The sequence below is a fragment of the Lepus europaeus genome, chromosome 3 (assembly GCF_033115175.1).
Source record: "Lepus europaeus isolate LE1 chromosome 3, mLepTim1.pri, whole genome shotgun sequence".
Lineage (NCBI taxonomy): Eukaryota > Metazoa > Chordata > Mammalia > Lagomorpha > Leporidae > Lepus > Lepus europaeus.
Genome location: NC_084829.1, coordinates 16893892 through 16915646, shown reverse-complemented (window position 1 = coordinate 16915646; position 21755 = coordinate 16893892). Strand labels below are relative to the sequence as shown.

Below are 21755 nucleotides of genomic sequence, written 5' to 3'. Positions count from 1 at the left end.
GGGGGCACAAATCATACTCAAACCATGGCATAGAAACCTATATCATGGGAATTTAGGTCTGTATAATCATAATAATAGGGCTGACACCACGGCTCACTAGGCTAATCATCTGCCTGAGGCACCAGTACCCCAGGTTCCAGTCCCGGTCGGGGCGCCGGATTCTGTCCCGGTTACTCCTCTTCCAGTCCAGCTCTCTGCTGTGGCCCGGGAAGGCAGTGAAGGATGGCCCAGGTCCTTGGGCCCTGCACCCACATGGGAGACCAGGAGGAAGCACCTGGCTCCTGGCTTCCGATCGGCACAGCCCACCGGCCATAGCAGCCATTTGGGGTGTGAACCAAGGGAAGGAAGACCTTTCTCTCTCTTTCTCTCTCTCTCTCTCACTAACTCTGCCTGTCAAAAAAAAAATCATAATAATAGGTAACACGTATGGTTATTTACTATATTCCAGACATTGTTATAAGCACTTCAAAAACATCTAGTCCTAGCAACAATCTTCATTGGCAATAGTTTATCAATTTTGTAATCAATAACCCCAAATCTTGGTAGACAGCAACAGGAAGGGTTATTTCAGGCACACACTGCATTTCTCTTGGATCAGCCACAGCTTTGTTCCACATCTTCATGGAGGAACCAAGCTGAAGAAAAATAACAGAAAAGGATCTCACTTCTCTTGAAGATTTTGCTAGAAAGTGGACATATGTCCCCTAGCCTCATATTTTGCCAAACAAAGCAACTTACATGGTGATGATGCTGTCAGTGTTGTAGGGAAGTGAACTCCTCACATGAGCGAATGCGGTAAAATGGGCAGGGATGTATGATCCTTCCACAAAGTGCAGTGAAAAAGAGAGAGAGAGAGAGAGAGAGAGAAAGGAAGGAAGGAAGGAAGGAAGGAAGGAAGGAAGGAAGGAAGGAAGAAAGAAAACAACACATACACACAATCCAGGTGAAATCTACAGCAGCATTCTCATGAGAATTTTATAAATGGGAAAGCTAAGAAATAGCAGACCTTAATAAGTTTCTTAAAGTCACCTAGTAAATGATGGGATTTTCAATTTAAAGGAACTATGTGTCTCCAGAACTGTGGTAGCCAGGCTTGAAGATGGTCCTGGTCATTCTCACCTCCTGGCATTCACACCAGGAGGTAAATATAGAGCCCCACCCCTAGCTGGGTAGGACTGATCTGTGAAACTAATGTGATACTGTGACTTCTTTGCTCTTTTTTGGATCATTCCTGTCAGAGGAACCATGCAGTGAGCCCTCAGGCAGGCAGGCCTGGCCAACAGATAGCACTTATCTCTCAGGCAGGTGGCCCAAGGCGAATTTTATCTTTCAACCTCTGTCTTCAGCTAAGTCTATAAATGACTGAAGCCTCAGCTGATATCTTGACTCCCATCTTATGAGAGATCCACAGACAATCACCAAGTTGTCACTCCCACTCCACTAAATTTGAAGATAATTTTGTAGACAATGAGAAATAACTATCCAAGGGTCGATCTGCTTAACTACGCTAAACTGCTCTCATATATGAATTAACAATCCTGTTTAATAGATAGCCCTTACATTGACAAACCAGCATGTCCATGTAACATGTGCAGAGGAGGGTGTGGAGAGAAAAAAGAAAAGGGTCTGTCATTGAAGAAATAATAATAGGGAGTAGGATAGGCAAAGAGAGAAACCAAAGAACAAAGATGCACAAGATATCCACAGGCTATCTTTCCTGGGTCATTGATCCATCACTTCTAAAGACATCAGCAACATTTTTGAATAAATGGATGCTGAAGAGATTGATTAGGAAAATGACTGGGTGATCAATATTAAGGGTAATGGAAGGGTAGTTAATATCTCAGAAACTATTGTTTCTCATGGGACTCTGTCTCCACGTAGAAGAGAATATTACCTGCTATTGCTAAGATCAGGTCTGTGTTTTGATTCCCAACAGCTATGTGTACAAACTAATGTGTACTAGTAAGGACCTTAAAATAATGTTGTGTACTAGCCTGAGAAAGCACATCCCAACCCATGAAATCATGCCCCGAGCCAGACTGTTCTCCACCTGTACCTTTTGCAAAGACACTTACCACTCTAGCTTCTATAAGATTCCTCTCCTGGAAGCCAAGACTTTCCAAGGCACTAACTCTGTCAGGTTCTTGAAGTTTCCATGTTTCAACACACAAATTAAATTTCAAGTCACTCATAAGATTTATTCTTTTCTTAGTTTTTGTTTTATTAACTCATTAACCTGAAGCAAATGTGGAATAATTTAACTCTGAAGCTAGAGCATATAATATGTGTATAAGTATATATAGACATACGTATATGAGTTAAAGATATGTTATTTATCTATACATATTGTATACAATATAAGAATATATAAAGAGATGATCACTTCTTAAACTGCAGTATATACCAGTGTTCCTTCAATCTACAACTAAAGATTGACTACTTATGAAAATCATTTTAATTGGTTGTGACCAGTATTACTGGCATTGAATACAGAAGAGAGAAGAGAGAAAATAAGTTGAATTGAATAAGGAAAGGAAAGAAAGGGAAGAGGAAGGGGCTGGGTAAATTGTTTAGTTATAGCATGTGGGCATAAATGTATGATATATGTTTCTTTATATAGATTATAGTTAAAAATTTTTCAAAAGATGTATTTATTTATTTGAAAGGCAGAGTTAAAGAGAGATGAAAAAGAGATAGAGATTTTCTATCTGCTGGTTCACTTCCCAGATGGCTGCAATGTCCCAGGTTAAGCCAGGCTAAAGCCAGGAGCCCAGAGCTTCTTCTGGATCTCCCATGTGGGTGCCTGGGCCCAGGCATTTGAGCTGTCTGCCGTTGCTTTCCCAGGCACATCAGGAGGAAACTGGATAGGAAGTGGAGCAGGCAGGTCCCAAACTGCCACCCACAAAGGGATATTGGCATTCCAGGCAGCAGCTTTACTTGTTACGCCACAACGCCAGCTGCTAAAAATATTCTTTAGAAAGCTAATTTGTCAGCTAATAAACACATGAAAATAAATTGAAAACATTGCTGTACATTTACTTATTCTGGGTAACAAAGTGCCCCCAAACCTGGTGACTTAAAATAACCATTTTGTTATACCCTTGGATCTACACATCAGGCCTTGGATAGTACAGAATGGACTTAGCTTATCTGTGTGCCATGGTTTTGGGGCTTCAGGTGAGAAAACTTGACCACTGGGAGTTGGAAGCACCTGGAGCCTCCTTATCTTACATTTCTAGCCCTTGAATTAGAATGATTCAAAGATTAACCAAATGTCCTATATGTGGTCTCCACGTGCAACTTGGTGATCTCAGAAACACCAAAACTCTTATGGAACCCAAGCCTGAGGAGTCCAACAAAATTAAAATTGCTCCATTTTTCAACCATGAGAGCACCCATGAGGAATAGACTAGACATATAAAATATACTGCCCTGTATGTGTAACATGAAGTAGCAGTGCCAATAAGCAAGCATGAGCCTTCTACTTCAATACAATGCAGAGGGATGGATCTTGTGAGGAGAAAAAAATCATGACACAAAATAACAAATGTACTATGATCTCATATATACAACTTTCAAAAACAGGGTAAACTAAGCCATTTTCTTCATATATATATATATATATGGGCAACAGTATTTGGCTTTCTGAGAAACAACAAAAAATTTTTTTGAGGATTGCTTTATTTACTTCAGTTACAGTTACAGAGATAGAGGAAGAAACAGAGAGAGAGCTCTTTCATCCTCCGGTTCACCCCTCAAATGGTTGCAATGGCCAGGGCTGAGCCGGGCTGAGCCAGGCTGAAGTCAGGAGCCAGGAGCTTCATCGGGATCTGCCACATGGGTGACAGGGGCCCAAAAACCTGGGCCATCTTCTACTGCCTTTCCCAAGCTATTGGCAGGGAGCTGGTTCGGAAGCGGAGCAGTTGGGACTGGAACTGGCATCCACATGGATGTCAGACCTGCAGGGGGTGGCTTGTCACAATGCCAACCCCCATTCAGTCACAATGCCAACCCCCAGTTTTTTAAAAATTAACTTTACCACATGTTTAACATAGATTTATTTTGAAAAAGTTACAGAGAGAGAGGGAGAGACAAAGAAGTCTTTCATCCATATCCCAGCACTCATATGAGATACCAGCATCACAATACTGGCCCCATTTTGTCAGATTTTTAAGAGAAATATGTTGTTAATTAATAATAAAGCAATGGATGCTTATGATAGAAACTTTCAGAACACTGACAATTTACACACAAGAATAAAAGTAATCTATATTTCTATCATTTTGGAAAATCTTTATTACAATCTGATGTTTTCTCCTTGTGAAAAATGTGGAGAACTACTAAGAGAAATTTTTAAGGAAAATTTATTTATTCATTTTATTTATTTATTTTACTTTCTAAAATATTTATTCATCTCAAAGAGTTACAGAGAAAGAGAGAGAGAGAGAGAGAGAGAGAGAGAAAGCAACAGGAGAGAAAAAGAGATCTGACATCCACTGGGCCACTCTCCAGATAGCCGCAATGGCCAGGGCTGGACCAGACTGAAGCCAGGAGCCCTATCCGGATACCTCACATGGGAGGCCAGGGACCCAAGCCCTTAGGCCATCCTCTGCTGCTTTCCCAGGCCATTAACAGGGAGCTGGTTCAGAAGTGGAGCAGCCGGGCACCTACATTGCAAGCAGCAGCTTTACCCACTAAGCCACAACACCAGCCCTGAAAAATTTCCATTTTGAGTAATTTTAGAGTTACAGGAAAGTTACAAAAACTGGTATAAAAAGTTCCTTATGTCTCTCAACTGGCTTCCCCTATGTTAATGTTTTACATAACAATATGCAGTTATCAAGCACGGGGAATGGACATTTATGCAACATTAACTACACTGCAGACATTACAGAAATTTCATAAATGCTTTCTACTAATATTCTTTTTCTATTCTAGGATCCTATTCAGGATCTGTTGAATTTGTTATTTTTCCTTGGTGTCTTCCAGTCTACAGTAGTTCTGCAATGTGTCCTTGTGTTATGACTTTCACATTTTGATTTTTGAAGAGTTCACTTTTTGGAAAAATATTTCTTAATTTGAACTTTTTTGAGATTTATGTATATTTTCAGAAATACCACCCAAATCAAGTGTCATTTTTTTTTCTTTATAACAGATTTATTTATTTTTTTGAAAGGCAGAATTACAGAGGGCAGAGGCAGAGAGAGAGAGAGAGAGAGGTCTTTTATCTGCAGATTCACTCCCAAAATGGCTGCATCGTCCAGAGCTGGGCCAATCTGAAGCCAGGAGCCAGGAGCTTCTTTCGGGTTTCCCACGCAGGTGCAGGGGCCCAAGCACTTGGGCCATCTTCTATTGCTTTCCCAGGCCATAGCAGAGAGCTAGATCAGAAGAGGAGCAGACTGGGCTCAAACTGGCGCCCATATGGGATGCCTGCACAGCAGGTGGCAGCTTTACCTGCTATGCCACTCAAGTGTCAGTTCATGAGGTAGAAATGTTTTCATTACTTTGTGATATTTACCTTATTCACTTAGTTAACATGATCTCTGCCAGGATTACTCATGTGTATCCTATTCTCTTCCCCTTTGGAGTTGACAGGTATCTTGGGGAAGCTATGTGAGACAATAATCAAATTCTTCTTCTCCTTAAATGTTACCCACTGATTTTCGCATCCATTGGTGGATATTGTCTGTAACACAATCCCTATAATGCTTGCCTAATAATCATTTTCTTTTGCTTTTTTCTTTATATCCTTATTAATCAGATTTATAAACAAAGGAAAAATTATCCCTTCCTATGATTTGCTTATTTATGAATATATATTTTATTCTATGAATTAAAACCCAATGCTGTCATATTTATTCACCCTAATAGTACCAGCTTTGGTGATGAGGAGATGTTTAAGATTGCCTTGCCTGTTTCTTCAACAAATTTCTGTCTTTTTTGGAGCATTTCCTTACTTTCTGTTACCACAAGATACTCCATGCATCCTATTTTTTTCTACCCCACTCTTGGAATTAGCTGCTTCTCTAAGGAGCCCTGATTCTTTTCATCACATAGTTATCCTTATCAATCAAATACTGCATGCCAGATGTACTAATTGTTATGAGGGTGTTACTACTTCTAGACCGCTCAGCTGACAGAGCAGGGAGGTACACCTGTGTATACTAGCCCATATCTATGTTTATATATATACAAACATATCTGTTTCTCTACCTATATTAACTGTAGACACATTTTAAAATAGGAGTTTATATTAAATCTTGTTTTACTACAACAACATAAGACTCATTTTGGTCAGATAACTCTTTCTCCACCAGTCAGAACTCTGGGTTTCACTATCCACAACACTAAAACATTATTTAGTTATTCAATTCTTATGTACACACAGAAAAAGAGACCACTGTTGCGGCTCAACAAGATTAAGCTGCTGCTGGCAAACCTGGCATCCGATATCAAAATGCTGGTTCCAGTCCTGGATGCTTTGGTTCTGACCCAGTTCCCACTAATGTGCTTGGAAGGCAGCAGATGATGGCCCAAGTAATCCTCTGCCACCTACACAGGAGACCCACATGGAGTTCCTGTCTCCTGGCTTCAATTTGACACAGCCCTGGCTGCTGTGACCGCTTGGGAAGTGAACCAGTGGATGGAAGGTCTCTCTCTCTTTCTCCCTCTCTTTCTTTCTCTCTCTCTCTCTCTCTCTCCCTCTCTGCTGTTGCTCTGCCTTTCACATAATAAATAAATAATTTTTTAAAGTTTATGAAAATGCATAGTATATAAAAATTACTTTCAGAATTGAAAGTCCATCTCCCTGATGTCATAGTTAAATATCTGTATATACAAAATATAATCTATGTTACAATGTCAAGAAATGCTTTAATGAGTAACCTTGTATATAAAACCAGCAGTTTTAATTGTTAACTTAAATTTTTAAAAAAGTCTAAGGAAATATATAGCCCCTTTATCTAGTATAAGCTACCACTCCCCCAAAATCCAATTTTAGTGAAACATTCATGTTGATAGTATATAGTACATATATAACTTTTTCTTTGTTTTAGCCTCATAGTATTCAGTCAAGAGTGAACTTATTTAGGTTAACTTTTTTTCTCTTGCTCAATCCCTTCAGTGTTGTTTTGCTATCAATGTAACACAGTTTGCCTCCTGTGTTGTTACTTGTATTCCCACTGACTTTGTTAGTTTATTTATTGAATAGTTTATCTTGCCAGTCTATTAAGCATTGCTATAACTGTCAATTATATGATTAAAGTATACTCAAGGGAGTGTCACACTCTCCTCATTCCTTCTACCCTATTTCTGCTCCCTCTAAATTCTACCTTTCTTTCTCAGCCATCATTCTCAAGTAACCAAACTCTTTATTTTTTGGTTTCGCCTTCCTGTATTTTTTTTGCACAAATGAGCAGAAAATCTTTCTATGTCCCCTTCTTTCTCACACAAAGACTATCATATTATGCATGTTCTTTGTCAGCTTGCTTTATCACTGTAATGTATACACTGAAATTCACTCCATATTGGTTCACAGAGATCTTCATCAGTCTGTTTTTTGTAGTGGAGCAGTAATGTGCCTTCATGTGTTCATCCACTCTCTTAGATATGAAAATTAAGTTTTTTCTAATATTTTACAATTCCAAGGATTATTGCAATGAATAACCTTGGGTTTGCAACCCACAGTTTTAATTGTTGACTTAAATTAAAAAAAAAGCAAGATATAAGATAATATGTGGCCCCTTTGTCTACCATAAAAACCTGTTCTCCAAACTCTGTCTTAAATGAAACAACCATGATAACAATGTATTAAAACAGCAAAGTCAGAATTAAGCACTTGAACTCAGAATTGTGGAGTTCAAGGAACCGACAGAAGCCTGCCCTTCCTCTCAGCTTTCCACAAGTCACATTGTTCTCCTTAGCAGAGCTGTTATCCTGTACAAAGTGGAAATGAACATAATGCTTCTTTTTTCCTATACTCAGGGTTATTTACAAGCCTTCAACATGTCACTGATAAGAAATAGTTTTTCAGTTCATTGAAAAATAGCATCACTGGGAACATTTCATAACTACAAAAGCTCAAGGAGTTAATGAGAAGAACATGCAATCTATGAGCCTGCATTGTAAGAGATGCCCTTTAGTTGAGAATATAGTGCACAGAATTGTGTATACAAGTGAAAGTACATACATTAATATTTTATAGTCTACTCTCATTTATTACATCAAGAAAAATTTTAGTGTTGTACTACTAAACTGACTTCATAACTTCTAATATTTATTCAGACTTACAGTCTCAAAGATATTGGTTGATAAGTGTACGTGTTCTGAATTCAGACCAATGAGAGCTAGAATCTGGGTTGAACCTCTTGCCAACAATCTCCTCAGAAGAATTCCTTAGTCTTTGCAAGTTCACCTCCTTCACTGCAGAGCCTTGTTGCATTGACTAAGCAAGATTCCAGGTAGCACCTAGTACAGTAGCCCAAAGCTGAAAGGGATTATTAAAAAGAGTGATATAATGGGGTAATGCTATACTTAGGGATCCAAGTAGTCCACAGGCAGCCAATACTCAGTGCACCCTCTATGAACAGAAAATTTGAATCAGTGGTTTAACTTGAGTGTCTCTTTTCCCTTAACCAGCACATTAGAGTGACCAGTGAGGTATGAATCTAAGAAGTCAAGATGGCATTGCTGCTGCCCACATTCTCCCATTACGTGGTCATATCCAGTGTGAGCTCCTCTTCTAAGGTCTCACAGACAAATCCAGAAATCTACAGGAACATTCCACAACAGGAAACTCATTGACCATGTCGGTCACCTCCAGTGAGAGCAGCAATGATTCTCAAACTTGGGAGGACGTGAGAGGCATAAGGAGCCTGTTAAATAGCATTTTTTGGGGGTATTATTCCTAGTTCATTGTAGAAAAGTATCAAATAAATGCCTAATTTAATAATGGTCAATTCTCAATGTAATCTTGAATAGAAATAGTTTTATTCAACAGAAAATATGCTGCACCATAGGAGACAATCAGAGGTGAGTTACAAGGTGACAGATTTTGGAGATTCTAAATCCCACTACGTCAGAGGCAGTGAGACGTACACAGAATAAAGTGAGGCCTTTGACAGCAAGCTGTGTATTGTGTAGACTTCAGCTCTTTACAAGCCTGGTTTCCGGTGTCATTAAAAATGAGGATAATTCCACCATTCTGGAATCAAATGTACATGTAACCACAGTTTCTCTAGTCTGTTTGGGAGCCTTATCCATCCCCCACCCCTTTTTTTAGTTCATAAATATCAAAGGGCACATTTATTCTGTCCTAGCAGACAATAATTAAACTTAAAATGTTTACAATCTATGGCTTAAGAAACACTGCTGTTATTTCATTTTTTTCTTAAAGAACATATATAATCCAAATCTTACCTAAAAGGCTTCTATCCAATGCCTTTAATGTCAGACAGTGTTACTTGATTTTTGTATCAAATTCAGCATTACCTCAAAATAGATCATTATGAAATATTTCATAAATGTTTCAAGGTTCTGTTTTGGTTTGTTTTCTTTTACTTCAGGAGTGTTGAGAAAATTGGGACAATGAAACTAAAAAAGGAATGTCCAATGCCATATTACAACCAGCCACGGCCACAGAACAGAATCATGCCACCTGCAAGTGGTAGCCAAATTTCAGTAATTTTTAAAAGACAATTCCAGTCAGACTGTTTTCCAGAGATTATTGAGTCGTGTTTCTTTGTCAACTTAAACTCACAGTGCTTGTCCTTGGTTGGGTAACTATGTAAAAAGCAACAACAACAAAACCATTCTTTCTGACAGTTTGAAAGGAAGTCTTCAAAGAACAATGACTTAGCATAGATAACCTCTCAAAGTTCTGTCTCTTGAGAATGAAACTTGGATTGATCATTCAGTCCCTACATGTCATTTATTTTCTTTTTGATGCGTCCCCTAATTTTCAGAAGATTGAAACCACATATGGTGGGTGAAACTGGCCTTTCATCAAGTATTCTGTGAGACTAGGATCCGGTTCTCTGTAGCAGTGGGAATAGATACGCTCCAATCTACTTATCACTTATTTTTCTTGCTTTCTCAGTGCTTGACGTTCCGTTCTAACTAGTACGTTAGAACTGGATCCAAACCATGGGCCAAAAGTACTCAGCAAGAGTGCAGACATATTCGTCAAAGTAAAGTGCACCTCCGCTTCCAGTGACTTTATGAACATCATTTGCGTGTTAATTGAAAATGAATTCTTTTTCATCTCCATCTTCTGGGTATGCTTTGTACTCCCTTTCCTTCCCAAATAACCTGGATTCAAGGTCTCTCAACCCCTGGAGCAGTTGTCCAGAGGAAGAGAGAGGCAACAGCCCCGCCCCCAACCCTTGGGAGCCGAAAGGAAAAGAAATATCCTAAGGAATTGTTTTAAAACCCAGCGGAATTGGACAAAAATAAAACCATGGATACATAGGTTGATGTCCCAGTGGTCCAAAATGTAACCCAAAATGGGTAATAATTTGTTTGGCCTCAAACTAAACCAGTTTGATGAACTCAAATGCCCTCGGCTCAATAGGCAGGACTCTCCGAGGAGCCTGTGTTACTTCCCTCACTTAAGCGCAGATTTGTAATAAAAATCTTAATGCCAGCAACATGCTTTTTGGACACATAATAAGCTAACCACTTGGAGAATCAGGTTTGGGAGGTTAGAAAACTCCACAGTGAAAGATCAGTTTATAATTTACGAAGAAAATAGAAAGTTTTGTTTCTTGGAGTTGAAATTTGCCGAGCACGGTGGGAAATATGGCCAGTTTTTGGCACAAGGTGATGCGCTTTCCGCATTATTTGAGCTCTGCCTGAAGCCCGAGACTTCGGGGATCATTATCTGTGGAAAACCGAGCGATTCGGTGTGGAGAATTTTGATATTTTTGGGTTTTTTTGAGGTGTAACAAACACAACTCGGGATCCGAGAGGACACTCTGCGGCTGCCAGCGAGGCGGGCTGGACAGCGCACCAATCACGGCGCAGCTCCGCCCTATATAAACGCGCGGGCGCAGCGCCGCGGCCCGAGTCCCGGCCAGTGCCTCCGCTTCCGGCTCGAAGTGCTCTCCCCACGCCCGCCCTCAGCATGTCCGAGACTGCGCCCGCCGCGCCCGCCGCTCCGGCCCCCGCCGAGAAGACGCCCGTGAAGAAGAAGGCCCGCAAGTCGGCGGGCGCCGCCAAGCGCAAGGCGTCCGGGCCCCCGGTGTCCGAGCTGATCACCAAGGCCGTGGCCGCCTCCAAGGAGCGCAGCGGGGTGTCGCTGGCCGCGCTCAAGAAGGCGCTGGCGGCCGCCGGCTACGACGTGGAGAAGAACAACAGCCGCATCAAGCTGGGCCTCAAGAGCCTGGTGAGCAAGGGCACCCTGGTGCAGACCAAGGGCACCGGCGCCTCGGGCTCCTTCAAGCTCAACAAGAAGGCGGCGGCCGGCGAGGCCAAGCCCAAGCCCAAGAAGGCGGGCGCCGCCAAGCCCAAGAAGCCCGCCGGGGCGGCCAAGAAGCCCAAGAAGGCGACGAGTGCCGCCGCCCCGAAGAAGGGCGCCAAGAAGACCCCGAAGAAGGCCAAGAAACCGGCGGCCGCCGCAGGGGCCAAGAAGGCAAAGAGCCCGAAGAAGGCGAAGGCTGCCAAGCCCAAGAAGGCGCCCAAGAGCCCCGCCAAGGCCAAAGCTGTGAAGCCCAAGGCGTCCAAACCCAAGGCCGCCAAGCCCAAGACGGCTAAGCCGAAGAAGGCGCCCGCCAAGAAGAAATAAGTTCCTTTGGCCAACTGCTTAGCTGAACACAACCCAAAGGCTCTTTTCAGAGCCACCCAAGGATCTCTGGAAAGAGCTGTGCACGCCGGGGGGCGTGGCCAGGGCGCGGCGCCGGCGGGGGTGGGCCTTGGGGCGGGGGGCGGTGCTGCGGTGCAGGGCATGGTCGGCGGTGGGCTCTACGCTCGCTCCTGGCACCCGTCTTTTTAAGACCTTGGTCTCTACCCAGGGGCGAGTGGTGAGGGGTATAGCTCGTTTCTGCGGCAAGTCGCGCAGGGCAGTTTAAACTCAATGCACATCAGCTGCACAGTCTGAACAACGTTTGGCCTGATTGTTGCCTCCCCCACCAACTAGGCAGTACTCGCTTAAGGTACTTTCCGCCACAACAACGGCAAACCGTGTGTAGGAATTACTGCAGGCCTGGGACAGGTATTTATAGGAGCCGTGGGTAGTTCAGCCTGAGCTTTCTGATTGGGTCAAAGTAAAGCAGCAAAATAGCCAATGGGAAGAGAGGCTCCGAAGTGCTGCTTGTGTTCGTGTTTGTGACGACACACTAACATTGACCCAATCACAAGCGAAGCCTCACTAGCCTCATTTGAATACCGCAGCTATAAGTGAGTGTGGCTTCCTGGAGTTGGTTATTCTCGCAGGTGTTTTGACTGCTGTGGTCTTTAGTATTATCATGCCTGATCCTGCGAAGTCTGCGCCGGCCCCGAAGAAGGGCTCCAAGAAGGCGGTGACCAAGGCGCAGAAGAAGGACGGCAAGAAGCGCAAGCGCAGCCGCAAGGAGAGCTACTCGGTGTACGTGTACAAGGTGCTCAAGCAGGTGCACCCCGACACCGGCATCTCGTCCAAGGCCATGGGCATCATGAACTCGTTCGTCAACGACATCTTCGAGCGCATCGCCGGCGAGGCGTCGCGCCTGGCGCACTACAACAAGCGCTCGACCATCACGTCGCGCGAGATCCAGACGGCCGTGCGCCTGCTGCTGCCCGGCGAGCTGGCCAAGCACGCCGTGTCCGAGGGCACCAAGGCCGTCACCAAGTACACCAGCTCCAAGTGAGCTTCCAAGTAAGCGTTTTACACCTAACTCCAAAGGCTCTTTTCAGAGCCACGCATGCTTTCAATAAACGAGTTGTAATTCGCAATTTTATATTTCTCATACCAGGTTTAAATTCGTGCTACCACTGATTAGTTTACGTCAATACTGTGTAAAGGGTACATGTAAGTAAATAACAAAAAATACCAGACGCTGAACGCTCCCTATGGGCAAATTCTACCTAACCTCAGAACTGTGTATAGCATAAGAACTGAAAGATTCTGAATTGCCAGCTGTTTCCCGGTACAAGCCTCCTAAGTTGACCCTGATGTTGATCTGGGACTCCGTGCTGTTTGCTCTGATGAGCACTGAAGAAAGTGCTCTCCCAAAGCCACTTCGTTTTCCTCAAATCCTTTCCTTTTCCATTAAATTTTAGTCATCTGGGTATGTAATACTGAATGATTCCTAAAGACAATGTTTTTGTGCAGAACTACCAGCTAGATTTTCTGGTTTGATTGCTTTGTAATTGAGCCAACTTTTGAGACTGCTCAGGCAGGTTAGGGGGACAGAAATGGTGGATCTTAAATTGTAGTTAAAGGGCCCCCAAAGTGAGCAATCTTTGAGAAGCCTTCAAAATTGGTTAATTACTGTACCTTTGTCAGAAGGCCTTATTATAGCCTTTTGGCAACATCCAAAGGGGAGGCACCCAATAACCCATCCATTTTAAGGTGTTTGCCTGCAGATGGGCGAGTCCAATCTCCTGTGAGGCCCTTTCTCAATGTGATTTGCACATTCCTGTCTTTGTGTCCTGAGTGCCTAGGTATGGAGGAAAACAAAGGATGATGGTATAAAAGGTTTCACTGCTGGGAAATGGATGATTGAGGGGGAAATCCAGGAAAGGGACTGACTGGTGGGAGCTGGGAGGGAATGGTCTAGAGGAAGGGATGCTGGGCTTGGGGGTAGAGAATCATACTGGTTGAAGGAGGAATGAACTTGGAAATCCTGGTATCCTCATCTCCACAAATGTGGAATCATGGATTACAAGGCTAGCTCTTCCATAAGGCAATATTGGTACCAGGATGGACAAATAAAAGCCTTCATAATTATTTTAATTCTTAAAAGCACTAAAAAGTGGCTGAACGTAAGGAACTGAGGCCCACAGACTCGCTCATGTGAAACCCCAGCACTACAGCTGGCTTTGACCTAAACCGGAGTTAAGGCTTTCAGGGTGTTACATGGAGCCTGACCACAGTGTAGTGGCTGACAAATCTTGACCACTGAAACAGACACCAGGCCACAAGCACATCCTCAGGGTAGAGTGAACCAGAAACACCCATGCACACACCGTCCCAAGGTTGCTTGCAGATTCTGCCACTGAAGTCTGGACTGTAAGCCAGCCTCAACTTAATTATTTCCAGCATTCATACCACAAGAAATCTAAATATCCAAGCTGAAAATTTAATTTAGCATTATTCCACATTGGTTATGTGTCCCTGAACACCTGGTAGAAACAAATACAAATGGAGGAACAAGTTCCAGTTTAGGCCTCAGAAAATCTCACAGATAAGACATCAAAGAAAACACATAAGCAGCTTCACAATTAAAATTAACCATACCATAAAACAAGGAAGAATAAACAAGAACAATGGGCAAATAGCAACAAAAGGAGTAAAAAGAAGAAATTAACAGATACAGACTTCCAATGACCTACTTCAACCTCTTAAAAACTTTTCAAAACATGTTGAGGGACTAAAAATACAAGGAATGACCACACAAGGTGTGAAGAACCAAATAGAAATTCTAGAAAACAAATATTTATATAAAATGATACTGCAGAATTAAAAGTAAAAGCTTACTGGTTGGGTTTAGCAGCCAATTTGATCTCGGCAGAAGAAATTTAGTTGTGTAACTAGATATTAAGCAATTACCAAAATGCAGAAAAATAAATGTTAAAGTAGATCTAAGAGATCTGGAATTCATAGTAATCTGACATGGATGTAATCATAGTATCAGGGCAAGCAAAGAGGATGATGCATATGTGAGATTTTAAAAGATCATGACTGAAAATTTCCGAAAATTGGTGGATTCTCTCATGTATTTAAAAATCAGTTAAAAATGATACTGAAAGGTCCCCATATGACTCTGAATTAAGCTCTGTAAATCCTTCTAAAATTATGTGCCTTTTATCAAGTTGTGCTTTCTGTTCCATGACAGATTGTGCCTGATTGATGCAGTGTTTCAAAGTCTGAGTATGGGAGGATAATTGGGCAATTGGTTATTTGTATGTATTTTTCTATTTATCTGCCTTCACCAATTTTGATTCTAATAAGCAGTTGATCATCTGTCTTGAACTTCATTGCATATAATACTATTATTAGCAAATAAAAAAGTTTGACATTACTTCCAGCAACTATTACTTGCATTTGTCATCTTTTGTTAGCTACAATCAAAATGACACATCCTGTTAGACATGATAGCAGGCATCATTATCTTGTTCCTTTTTTTCATAGCAATGGCTTTGGTAGTTCATGATTTATAGTATTTGTGTGTGTAGGTTTTATTGTGGTGATATAATTTTCCTCTAACTCTTTTTGGAATGTGGTAAAATCATGTGCTTTTCTCCTTTTAACATGCTGCAATGAAGTGTGGACAGATTTCTTAATGTTGACTCATACTTACATCCCTAGGCCAAATCTTTGATGGTCATGTTGCATTATTATTTTATTTTTATGACTAGAGAAATGTTGATTTTTTTGCATACCTTTTTCTCCACCTCTAATTATATTTAAAAATATTTAAGAGTTTCTGTTTTGGATTTACCTCTGATTTTTTTTTAAAAATTAATACTAAGTTCAGCAACTTTGGTGTGCTTCTCAATCTCTGTATAGTTATCTATCACAAAACAGTCTGGACACAAAGCTTGTCAGCACTCCACATGTATCTTGTTATTTCTCATTGCATTTGAAACGCTCTTATATTTGGCTCCTTGTGTCCGCCCCCTTGGCTGCTTTTAATTTGCATCCTTGTGCTTTAATTTTTAGTTAATTCTAGAAGTCATTCTAGAAATTTTCACATCTGAAGCTGGTTTTGGAGAGCCCTGAACTCTGCAGTTGGCGTTAAATGTTAGAGCTGTTCTTTAAGTTCACAATATGTAACAATGACATTAATATACTATGTTTTATTATTCAACAATCGAGGTAATTATTTTGCCTAAATTAAATGAGTTTGGTGGTCTCCATATGAGCCAAACTCCACTGCCTGCAGATTTCCAAAAAGTATGAGAAACACTTGTATAGGCCTTAGTGAATGACCACGTAAGATGGAAGCAATTAGGGATATCTCTTGACTAAGCATGTTTGAACCATTATCTTTTAATTCTAATAATGACTAAGGCATAGGTAGCAACACTGGAGCAGAGATTCCAGATAGTTTAATATATAAACACTTGTAAAAAATTAAAAAAAAAACCTTCTTTGTTTAGAAAACACTAATGCTGATGCAAAATGCCACCTAACCCGTCCTTTCTGTTTCTTTAATCAGGGGAGAGATACGAATGCAGAGAAGAAATGAGTGCATAAAGTGACTGAAAATATCAATCTGTATATAGAAGTTATGAAGTATGAAAATTGTGATCTGCCTAAGAATGATTGATTAGTCTGTATATTCCACCCAAACTGTCCTGCTTTGCTGCACTTTGATCCATCAAAAGAGCATTACCTGAGTGGAACAGATTAAACAGTTTTAGCTTATTTGTTTCATTGTCTAAGTTATAAAAATAGAATTTAATTCTGTTTCAGGCCTAGTTATTTACCATAGACTACTTTTGCTAGGAAAAGTCTGAATTAGAGGCTGGATGTCTGTAAATGAAATATTATGATTAATAAAATCTGGAAAATTGGAATTCTGTATTTTTTAAATCAGTAGTTTTTATTGCATTATTAAAATTTCACAAATTGGACCTACACTCTGGCTTCTTGTTTCAGTCGCTGGACAACTTACAGATCTTAATGATCAGCCAGCCTGTTGAACTGTTCCTTTTACAGAGACAGATACCAAAACTTTTCTGAAATCCTTCTTTTTAACTGATGTTGCCTGCTGGATCGAAACAGCGGAATTTAAAACAAGCCAGTGTCACTTCCTTCAAAGATTAACTCATCTTTCTGGGCTTGAGACACTAAACAAGCAACACTTGGTCTCAACCAGACCCTACAGATATACTTTCCACCCAAAGAAGTTTGTATTTCGACAAGAGATCCAGTCCCCTGGATGTAAGCACGTTGACGGGAAGTGAGGGGACACAGACCTCACCTGGGAATGCAAGCCCAGAGTAACCTTGGCTTCAGTCTGAGCAACACTGCAGGCGGTGTGAACAGCTGCCCTTCCTTCCTTCTCCCCGTTGGTCAGGCCCGATCCTCTTCTTTTTCTATGAGACTGGGTTCTACATTGACATGAGTGAGGTTGTTCCGCAGGGTACCTCGAGGACCCTTCACAGTAATTTTCCTTCCAAACTGGTGTGGATATTTTCTTGCAAGTTGACAGTCTGCTTGCTGAGAATGGTCTTCAGCATTCTCATCTTTCATACAGGAAAAAAAAGAAAAGAAAAAGAAAAAGACTATTCATTGCCATCCACCTGTCTCCATATCCGTCCTTATACCTACCTACCCACCAACACACATATCTACTTACCTGCTTATGTGTCATCTTCCTCACATATTTTGGTTTTGGAAGAAAACAGAAACATAGTTTGGCTTAGCTGCCATGTGAGAGGTCACGCCTTACATGTGAATTAAGGTGAATACAATATTTTTGAAGCAGTTGCAAACTTGAGTTTGCATCAAAATCACCTGACGGATTTTTTCAAAAACAGATTTTGGGGATTTAACTGCATAGTTTCTGATCTGTTAGATCTGGAATAGTATCTGATAATTCGCGTGTCTAAGTTACCCGAGGGGATGCTGCTACTGCTGAACGGGGCACCATCGTTGAGGAATTTGTTTTAAAACACTGGGAACGGATTTGAAACGATGTTACAAATAGTCACCCAAGAGCCCCAAATCACAAAGGTGAGCGGTCCTGAAAAGGCAGAGGGTGCTTTGCTCCGGGTGTGGCTACGAAGGAGCCAGAAACGAATCCCGCTCCTCCACGCCAGCTCTGCGTGGGCCTCTGGGCCACGCCCCTCCACACCTGCCACGCCCCAACACGCCCACTCCCCAGGCTCCATCGCTGCTATGCCCCAACACGCCCACTCCCCAGGCTCCATCCCTCCACAGCGCCCACACCAGGGCTCTCCTGCCACGCCCCCTCCTCTGACGCCAGAGCTCACGTTCCGCCCACGCCACGCTCAGCCGCTCCGGCTCCCCATTGGGCAGTCCGTGAGAGGACGTCATCGCGTCGCCCGCGCCCGGAAGTGGCGAGTGGCTGTCGCATTATGAGGCCTTTCTCTGTAGGCGGCCTCCGGGTGTTTGGAGGCTCTGAACAAGCGGCTCTGGTCATTCGCAGTTAAAAGTCGATGCTCGAGACTTTTGAGGACCGAGAAGCGGGGAAACAGCCTTACCTGGCCTCTTTGACGTCTCGAGTTCTGTTTTTGTTTTTTTTCTTTTACGTTCCACACCAATGAGTGAAGAAGCAAAAAAAAGTTCAGTTTCAGTCTCCCAGCATCGCCAGTTTCTTAGGCATCTGAGAGAAAAACCTTGCTGCTCATAGGTCGTCTCGTGTGAGGATTCATGTATGTGAATGTGTATAATGTTTATTTCCTAATTATATATATTTTTAAAGATTTCATTGAGAGGCAGCGAGAAAAGTCTTCCATCTGGCTGGGTCACCGCAAATGACCGCAACGGCCAGAGCTGGGCCAATCCGAAGCCAGGATCCAGGAGCTTCTTCCAGGTCTCCCACGCGGGTGCAGGGGCCCAAGGACTTGGGTCATCTACCACTGCCTTCCCAGGCCATTAGCAGGGGGCTGGATCGCAAGTGGAGCAGCCAGTACGGGAACCAGCGCCCATATGGGATGCCGTCACTGCAGGAGGAGGCTTAGCCCTCTAGGCCACAAGCCGGCCCCTCCTAATGATATTTTAACATTTCATCTTCAGGTGCACACAGAATCCATATCCAGTGATCCGGTAGGCACAGTGCATAGGGCCCTCAGTTATTGTATAAGCTCATAAAAATTGTAATTTCCTGTAAAATGAGAAGAATAAAAAGAGCCATATGGGTAGAAGAAAACAATAGGTATTACTTTTTATGTAATGTAGCGTTGTTATTGATCTTATTTTAATAGAGGAAGGAACCCACAAAGGCAAAAGTGCCTGGAGGCCAAGAAACACAATACCCCCGAAGATGAGTGGAGCCACCCCTTCAGAGTTATTTTTATTTACATTTTTAAACTAAACACCCAGAGCTTTTTAAATGTTAAATCATTTAATCATAGCAGCTACGCCCTGTATCGCCGGTTTGCCCAGTGTCATACAGATCATAAACAGCAGAGGGCACCCTGACCCAAGCAGAATTAGCTCCGGGGTCCCTTCCGTTAAGGGATGCACTGAAAGTGTTATCTCTTGGTAAGTCTTAAAAATTGATGTGGATAACCACAAGTTAAAGCAGAAATAACCAAGAGCTTGCTTTTCACAAGTTGGTGAGATTTCCACTGTTCTCTCCCTAGTAATTGTGCTGCGGCGGCGTTGCTGTCTGCTGTTACACACACACCCACTCAGCCACCATCTCCCTGTTTCAGGGATGTGTCTCTTAGGCTTCACCGCCCTGGTACCTTATATGCAGGCAGAGCCCCCATTCTCAGCATTGAAGGTATTCAGCAACGATGAATCAACCAGATTTCTTTTTGCAAACAGTGGGAGTTGAACCTTGGGCCAGAAAATGTTTTAACATACTTGTTCCCTTCACTCCCCAAGATACAGGGACTGGGTCTCAAAGACACGAAGCAACCAGTGAAGAGCTATCTGTAGCAATTAGTGTTGCTTGAAGAGGCTCTCAGAAAATAGCAGAGATACCTGCTGCAAACCTGCTGCCTATACCTAGACCTCATTGGCTTTCTTGCATGTGTATACGTCTGGATATATTGTCAAGGCCCACCACTCTTTTTTCTTTTCTTTCTTTCTTTTTTTTCTTTTTAAGATTTTATTTATTTGAACCTGCAAGTTGCAGACAGAGAGAGAGAGACAGAAAGGTCTTCCATCCACTGGTTCACTCCCCAAATGGCCACAATGCCTAGTCCCACAGGCAGAGGCAGAGGCTACCGCCCCACAGTGCTGACCCCTCTTCTTTTGTGTAATCCATTGACTCTCTTGCTTATTAAGATGAGTTTTACAGTGCTTTACCAACTATGCAACAGAGTTTGTTTGGCATAACATTGAAGTTTTAGGTTATTTTGGAATGTGAGAACATATTACCATATTGAGTCACCACAAATTATTAACAAAGAACAGTAATATAGAATATACTAGTATGTTTAAGTGGATACTGTTTCTTTCAATGAAATTTCATAATTTTATCCATATATACCTAGAATGTTTATTCTTTGATTTAGAATCTTTAAAGTCTGTGGTAATGTTGTGAATGATGTCTGACCTTTCTATCTCAATTTCAAATAAGTAATTGCTAATGTATAGACTGGTTATGAATTTCTAAGTGATGTTCTTAGGCTCACCAACCATGATGAACTTTTACTACATTCAATTGTTTATAGATTCTTTTGGAACTTTATATTGACAATTATATTATTTTCATGAACAAAGATAATCTTTTTTTTTTTTTTTTTTTTTGTGAATCCTTACCCTTCTTGCTTCCTGTTCTTGTCTGATGACATTGACAAGGCCCTATGATGCCATGTTGAATAGGAGTCGTGCCACAGCACTCTTATCTTAATTCAGAATCTGTGGGAATCCTTCCAAATTGTCCCTGAACGTCTTATAGTCACTGTAGCTACTCTTTATGAAGTTCCCCTCTCATTCTAGAGTGTTGAGAAATTGGTGATAAAAGAGTGTTACATCTTGTCTAATGCTTTCTGTACAACTAGGGAGATGTCCATAGTTCATCTCTATTAATCTCTTCCAATGACAAGCTTACAGTGCTAAATTTTATTGTATTCTTGAAATAATGTCTACATGATATACTGTTACATATTTTTAGTACCATAGCTCTTGGGTTTCCACATTCTTGCATTTTAAATGACCTTTTTAAAAGGTACATGTTCACATAGTGAGATGGGATAGTTTTCTTTCTTTTCTGTTTATTTTTTGTACTGTTCTCCAGTTAGCTATTAACATTATACAGTTTTTAAAATTGTGCAAGAGAGCCATTTTCTGTTGAAACAAGTTCTGTAAAACAGGGGTCATTAATTCTTAAAATTCACTAAAACTTGTAAAGTCCATCTGAGTTTGGCATCCTTTGGGTTAATGAGTATAAGAGATTTTTTAATTGTCTATCCTAGTTCCTTAATCATATTTTTATTCCATATGCCAATTTTCTTATATTTTCTTGAAAATTATAATTTTTTCTAAGTTTAATTTTTTTCTAAAAGTTATCTACAACATTCTCTGGTGATTTTTTGCCTTCCTTTCCATAATTACCTTCTCTTCAATATCAGTATTCCTTATTTTTAAAAAGAGTTATTGGTTTATTTATTTGAAACACAGAGAGAGAGAGAGAGGAGGAAGTCAGAGAAGAGTGAGATCTTCCATCTCCTGGTTCGCTCTACAGATGCCTTCCACAGCAGAGCTGACCATGCCAAAGCCTATCAAGTCTCCCACATGTGTGGCAGGGACTCAAGCACTTGGACTGTCATCCACTGCCTCCCAAGGTCCATTAGCAGGACGCTGGATGTGGGTGTCACTGTGCCACGATGCCTGCCCCAATATCAGTGTTCCTGTAACATCCTCACTGCCGGGCACAAGCACACCCAATTTTTTTTCACAGAACAAG

General features: G+C 41.7%; 2 protein-coding genes across 2 annotated transcripts; both read left to right on the top strand.

Annotated features, from left to right (window-relative positions):
- The first annotated feature begins 11079 nt into the window (after positions 1-11079).
- H1-4 (H1.4 linker histone, cluster member) lies at positions 11080-11898 on the top strand. Its single transcript, XM_062184967.1, has one exon. It carries the CDS (start codon positions 11126-11128, stop codon positions 11783-11785), a length of 660 nt encoding a protein of 219 aa, XP_062040951.1. The 5' UTR covers positions 11080-11125; the 3' UTR covers positions 11786-11898.
- A 103-nt stretch (positions 11899-12001) lies between these two features.
- Positions 12002-16779, top strand: LOC133754612 (histone H2B type 1-H). The gene is made up of 2 exons (XM_062185034.1): positions 12002-12853; positions 16362-16779. The coding sequence occupies exon 1, from the start codon at positions 12465-12467 to the stop codon at positions 12843-12845; it is 381 nt and encodes a 126-aa protein (XP_062041018.1). The 5' UTR covers positions 12002-12464; the 3' UTR covers positions 12846-12853; positions 16362-16779.
- Positions 16780-21755: the final 4976 nt, after the last annotated feature.